The 6,477-nt window shown below is 45.8% G+C and overlaps 1 protein-coding gene across 1 annotated transcript; it reads left to right on the plus strand.

The window, feature by feature from the left end:
• The first annotated feature begins 233 nt into the window (after positions 1–233).
• On the plus strand, positions 234–6,105 carry Itgb1bp2 (integrin subunit beta 1 binding protein 2). Its single transcript, XM_005081205.4, has 11 exons — positions 234–1,567; positions 1,775–1,824; positions 1,914–1,970; positions 2,048–2,190; positions 3,972–4,066; positions 4,166–4,224; positions 4,330–4,400; positions 4,491–4,590; positions 4,824–4,937; positions 5,343–5,405; positions 5,682–6,105. The coding sequence occupies exons 1-11, from the start codon at positions 1,504–1,506 to the stop codon at positions 5,934–5,936; spliced, it is 1,071 nt and encodes a 356-aa protein (XP_005081262.1). The 5' UTR covers positions 234–1,503; the 3' UTR covers positions 5,937–6,105.
• Positions 6,106–6,477: the final 372 nt, after the last annotated feature.

Genomic DNA, 6,477 nt, shown 5'->3' on the forward strand with positions numbered 1-6,477 from the left:
CCTGAAGTGTGTCGATTGTTGAAGGCCTGGAGAACCATAGCAAAACAAACTCAAAGCTCCATTAATCTTGGTCCTCCCTCCCTCCCTCCCTCCCTCCCTCCCTCCCTCCCTCCCTCCCTCCCTCCCTCCCTCCCTCCCTCCCTCCCTCCCTCCCTCCCTTCCTTCCTTCTCTCCCTCCCTCCCTCCATCATGTTTTTTTTTTTTTTTTTTGGTTTTTCGAGACAGGGTTTCTCTGTGGCTTTGGAGGCTGTCCTGGAACTAGCTCTTGTAGACCAGGTTGGCCTCGAACTCACAGAGATCCGCCTGCCTCTGCCTCCGGAGGGCTGGGATTAAAGGCGTGCGCCACCAACGCCCGGCCCTCCATCATGTTTTGAGTACTTATTTCTTCTTGGTTCTCCTCAACCCCAGAGACACTGCCATATATACCACAAAACTTATACATCCTCCAATGACCTAGCCCAATTCCTCCATTCACTCCCAGGTGAGAATTCAGACAAATGTCCACAGAGGTTACAGCATACGTACGGTTCTGTTATATCTCATATATAACCCCTTAATGTCCTAAGGAAGACATTTTCTCTTAGAGGTTTTTCATTTTAGTCTATCTTTAAAAAAAAAAGTCTTGTGTTAACTTGCCTCCCATCTTTTTCTTGGGTAAGGACTACTCAAGAATGAATGACCTTTTGTGTCTATGATATTGCTGTCCACAGCTTTTCTTGATAGGCCTAGTACAATCTTGGGAACAGGGTTGCTGTATGTTGAAGGCTAACAGTAGCTCTTAGCCTTGCCTATCTTAGGTAGTTACGCTGTGCATTTTTTTATTGGTGTACTATGTTTGATTTGTTCCTGATACCTTCAATTTGAAATTTTTCTGAGAAATGGAGCAGTAATGCAGCATCACCTTATTAAAATACATTTGAAGCCTTTTAGTTTTCTGTGCTGTTTTTTTGGAAGGGGAAGGGAGGGTCTTGGGAGATGCCTATAGTAGATCTTCGTCACCTTTTGAAATATTAAACCGGCAAACATGGGCAGGAGAGGGTTCGACGCAAGGAAGAGTGGCTAGTGTTAATGCTGTTGACACTGCAGGTAGTGGCAGGCAAGCTATTCCAAATGGCAGAAAATGGAGGGGTTGTATCCATACCACACAGGGAGGGGGATCTTTATTAGTATTTTGTTTCTGAGCAGCTGCTGGTATGTCAGAGGCTTGGAATTGGCAACATCTAAAACTGCTGTAGTTACTGACCTCACCCAAGTTCCAAGGGCTCTTCTTCCTGATCCTTTTTTCCTGAGCCTCCGAGCTAAAATACTCTGGAGCACTTTCCTATTGGCTGGTAAGCCCAATTGAAGTTCCCTTGCCCATGTTTGGAGGTGGACGCCTCCTGAACTAAAGATAGAAACAGCTGGCCCTTCTAAGCAGCTAAAAGCCTCCAGACTAAGAGGTGTTCCCCACTCTGCAGCCAGACTCCTTGAAATACCCTTTGAGTAAGCTCAACCAACGCCTCCATGTCTCTGCTCTGCCATAACAAAGGCTGTGGGCAACACTTTGACCCCAATACCAATCTCCCTGGTGAGTACTGTCCTCAGGGGCTCTGAGTGTGTGTTGTTCAGCCGTGGGCTGGTCATTGGGAACAGGGAGGAGAAAAAATGGGCATAAATTAGTCTGCTGGTTTACTTTCCACATTGTAAGAAAAGCCATTAACGTAAACCTGAAGAAAATATGAGGGATATTTGACAGTTGTCTTTCCTACCTTGATCTTTCTGCTGGTATTTACAGATTCCTGTCACTATCACCCTGGTGTCCCAATCTTCCATGATGCACTTAAGGTGAGGAATAGGTGATGGCCTAGCAAGAGTATCTCCCCCAAGGAAATGTACCTAGGAAATCTAAGCTCATCAGGGTCTTTTGTTATCAGGGTTGGTCCTGTTGCCGAAAACGAACTGTAGATTTCTCTGAGTTCTTAAACATCGAGGTAAACATTTGCTTGCTTGGATTCTGCACCCTATGGAAGAGTTCTCCTTCTAATCCTTATTTCCTTATCTGTACTAGGGCTGTACTATAGGACCACACTGTGCTGAGAAGCTTCCTGAGGTCCCTCAGCCTGAGGGCCCTGCCACAAGTTCACTTCAGGAGCAAAAACCTCTGAATACAATTCCAAAGTCAGCAGAGACCTTGCTCCGAGAAAGGCCTAAGTAAAGAAACCCAGGACTTTTTTCTATATCTATGTAGCTTCCTAGGAATTAATGACTCACTGGGGTTTGGAAACTAGGGGTTAGAGATATGAGGAGGGTCATGGGTTGGTTTGCATGATGCATCTTTTGTCATAGGGGAAATTTCTGTCAAAAAATGTCATTTGTGGTCCCAGCACAATATGAGTTCAAGGCTATCCATGGCTGTTAGCACAGAAGCCCTGTCTAAAAAAAAACAAAAAAATAAATGCCCTTTGCTATAAGACAGTATAAGGATGATGGAATAGATAGCTCCTCAAATACATAGTATATGGCAGAGTAGTAGCTACATAACCTGTGTTTTGATTTTGTTGAGATAGGTTCTGTGTGGCCCAGTCTTGAACTCGATCCTCCAACCTTAACTTCATGAAGGCTGTCATTACAAGTGTACACTACCACACCTACTTGAGAATGTGTTATTTCATACATGTATCATTGTACCTTGTTCATGCCTCCCCCACACCAACACACCTCTATTGATCTTTTTGGTTTTGGAAGAACTTTATCTTACAGCTACTACAGTTTTTGTTGGCTCATTCCTATAATCCCAATACTTAAAATGTTGAGTCTGTTGATATTGGGCTGGCCTAGACTACAGAAAATAAAACAATGAATCTTAAATTGCTAGACATGTTGTTGATCTGTAGATCTCAACACTTAGGAGGCAGAGGCAGCAGGATCACCCACCACAGGTCTGAGCCTAGTCTGTTCTATACATCGAGTTCCAGGTTAGTCATGGTTACCAAGTAATACCCTGTCTCAAAACATCACAAAAAGAGCCAGTAATATGCTTTAACAGGAAAAGGTAATTCCTACATAATACTAGCTGAGTTTGAGTCCTGAAACTTACATAAAGATGCAAACAGAGAAAGTGACTCTACCAAGTTGTCCGTACATGTGCTTTATTTGTATGTAGTATACATGCCCTTCTTCCCTACATTAAACTAGTAATATGACTAAAAATTCAAAACAAAAGCTCAATGTTTTATTTGAATTTTTTGAAATAGGATAACCCTGACTAGCCAGGAATTACATTTTTTTTTTGGTTTTTTGAGACAGGGTTTCTTTGTGGCTTTGGATGCTGTCCTAGAACTAGCTTTTGTAGACCAGGCTGGTCTCAAACTCACAAAGATCCACCTGCCTCTGCTTCCCAAGTGCTGCGATTAAAGTCATGTGCCACTACTGCCCAGAAAATTATATTTTTCTATATATGTGTGTGGTTACAGGTGGTTGTGAGCCACCTGGTATAGGTGCTGGGAACTGAACCCAAGTCTTCAAGAGCAATATGGTCCCCCCAGGCTACGCATTCTCTCCAGCCCCCTAAGAAGCTACATTTTGCCAGGCGGAGCACACCTTTAATTCCAGCACTTGAGAGGCAGATCTGTATGAGCTCGAGGTCAGCATGATCTACAGAATGAGTTCCAATACAGCCAAGACTATACAAAGAAGCTGTGTCTCAAAAAACAAACAAAAACCAAAAAGCTACCTTACATCACAGGAAGTAGTATTAGCCGGAGACTGCAGAGAATAATACAAGCAAGAAAACATTAGATCCACAATCAAATAGAGGAAGAGGAAGTGATATAGTTCTGCAGAGAAAGGTGGGAAGATTAGAAACAACCCAGTGTGAAGGAAGCCCTGGGCCTTCTCTGACCCTGACTACTTAGACCAACTGTGGGTAGGGGTGCTAGAGCTGGTAATTCTGATAAATGCATCAGCTCTAAATGCCTGCTTATAACCTCTAGGTCAGAGATGCCTCCAAAACTGCTGCCACTTATTATATCTCAAGCCCTGGGAGTGGCATTGGAACAGAAGGAACTAGATCAGGAACCTGGAGCAGGTAGGTGGGTTATAGGACTGGTCTCAAAGACTGGAATTTCATATAAGTGGTAGTAGGGTGGGGGGAATAGAAAGGTTCCTGACTGTTTCCTTTGCCCAGGACTTGACAGTAGTCTGATCTGGACTGGTTCCAGCTGCCAGAACCCAGGATGTGATGCTGTGAGTGAGAGTTTGTGGGGGGCTCAAGCATGTGGCTGAGAGATACCTGAGGGATGTCTGGGTACAGGCATGAATTTGAATGACCTGATTCCCCTTTGACCTTAGGTTTACCAAGGTCCTGAGAGTGATGCTGCTCCATGTACTTACCACCCCGGGGCACCTCGGTTCCATGAGGGGTAAGAGAAGGTACTGGGCAGGCTTCTCCCAATATGAATGAGAGTAAGGGCTTGGGAGTGGGATTCAAATGAATTATCTTCCTCCCCCAGGATGAAGTCTTGGAGCTGTTGTGGTATCCAGACTCTGGATTTTGGAGCATTCCTGGCACAGCCAGGATGCAGAGTTGGTAGACACGACTGGGCAAAGCAGGTAAGGCCCCCTTTCCTAAACAGTTGGTTAGGTCCCAATTACAGAGATATGCTCTCCTAGTACCTGGGCTGATAAAATCAAGTAAGATTCTGTGCTTTAGCTTTCTTATAGCCCAGAGTCTTGGCCATGTGAAAGAATTCATCTTTCTGAGGTTTCTTATGTCTTTTATATCCTGTGAAACTCCTCCTGAGTGAAGAGTTGACTTTTACCATCCTCATGTCACATTTCTACAGCTGCCAGCATCTTGCCGCCATGATTGGCACCAAACAGATTCCTTGGTAGTGCTGACTGTATATGGCCAGATCCCACTTCCTGCATTCAACTGGGTGAAAGCCAGTCAAACTGAGGTGAGAAATGATTTGAGGCAGGGTAGGGGCTGAGTGAACTCTGATGGAGTACAGTCTTACAGGGAGAAATGCTGTATGCTGTCATTCTGGGTTTTTTTGGTTTTTCAAGACAGGGTTTCTCTGTGGCTTTGGAGGCTGTCCTGGAACTCACTCTGTAGACCAGGCTGGCCTCAAACTCACAGAGCTCCTCCATCCTCTGTCTCTTGAGTGCTGGGATTAAAGGCGTGCGCCACCAACGCCCAGCTTACACTGCCACTCTTTAGGTTCCGCAGTCCCCTGAGAGGAATGGAAAGTTATTACATCAGGGTTGGCTGCCTGTGGATCTTGCCTCTGACCTGGTTCTATAGTAGTGCGTCTTTCTGACCTTCGGGAATTGATACTACCCTTCTAATTCTTTCGTCTCAGCTTCATGTCCACGCTGTCTTTGATGGTAACCGTGTGTTCCAAGCACAAATGAAGCTCTGGGGGGTAAGTGAAGAGCAATGGGCAGCGGCAAGGGAGGTAGATAGGTAAGAGGAGGGCCAGTCGGTAGAGGGATCCTGAAGAGTTGCCCTGGGAAGATAGAGAACTTCTCTTTAACTGCCTTGGTTTTCCCTCCTTCCTGTCCTCTTCCCTCTCCCTTCCTTCCTCAGCCCTTCTCCATTGCATTCCTCTGCCTTCCCCTTTTTTTCTGTTCCTATTCATCACCACTCTAATCCCAAGCCTGTGATTTCTTCATTCTTTCTGTCTTTCCCGCCTCCTTAGGTCATAAACGTGGAGCAGAGCTCTGTCTCCTTGATGCCATCACGGGTTGAAATCTCCCTGGTCAAGGCTGACCCAGGATCCTGGGCCCAGCTGGAGCACCCTGATTCTCTAGCTGAGAAGGCTAGGTCAGGGGTTTTGTTAGAGATGGATGAGGAAGAATCTGAGGGTTCAGATGATGACCTGAGCTGGACAGAGGAGGAGGAGGAAGAGGAGGAGGAGGAAGCGGAGGAAGCGGAGGAAGCTATGGGGGAATAGGAACAGCAGACAGTTGAGTTTCTAGGCCGGCCCTTGGTGACCTCCTTAGAACCTCAGAGACCAGGATATGGTTGACTGTGTGTTGTCATTGAGCGGCAGGAGGGAACAAGCAAAACTGTCCAAAATGTGCTGCTGCTCCCCTAAATAAACCTTATATTCTGCAGTTTCACATAAGTGTCATCTCTCACCTCATCGTGGAAGAGTGGATTGAGCCCCACCCCACCCCCACTTGGCTGTGTCTTTGGCACATGTGTGAAAACAAGCACATGCATATGCATTCTGTTCCTCACAGCCACCAGGAATTTATGAATACTTCCTATATGTCCAGTTACATGTTGGGTGGCTTACAGATAGCTGAGAAATAGACTTGTTCATTTCTCTCAAGAGAAAGACCTGAGCTGGGCATGGTGGTGAATGCCTGTAATCCTACCACTTAGGGGGTGAAAACAGATGATCAGGAGTTCTAGGCCCTCCTCACCTACATACTGAATTGGAGGCCAGCCTGGGCTACATGGAACCCTGTCTTGCAACCCTCCCTCTG

This window comes from Mesocricetus auratus, unplaced genomic scaffold (genome assembly GCF_017639785.1).
Source record: "Mesocricetus auratus isolate SY011 unplaced genomic scaffold, BCM_Maur_2.0 Super-Scaffold_100003, whole genome shotgun sequence".
Classification (NCBI taxonomy): domain Eukaryota; kingdom Metazoa; phylum Chordata; class Mammalia; order Rodentia; family Cricetidae; genus Mesocricetus; species Mesocricetus auratus.

Coding starts and splice junctions, on each gene's coding strand:
- Itgb1bp2 (XM_005081205.4), top strand. CDS start 1,504: ATGTCTCTGCTCTGCCATAACAAAGGCTGTGGGCAACACTTTGACCCC. Junction 1,568..1,774: donor CCCCAATACCAATCTCCCTG/GTGAGTACTGTC, acceptor TGGTATTTACAG/ATTCCTGTCACTATCACCCT. Junction 4,938..5,342: donor TGAAAGCCAGTCAAACTGAG/GTGAGAAATGAT, acceptor CTTTCGTCTCAG/CTTCATGTCCACGCTGTCTT.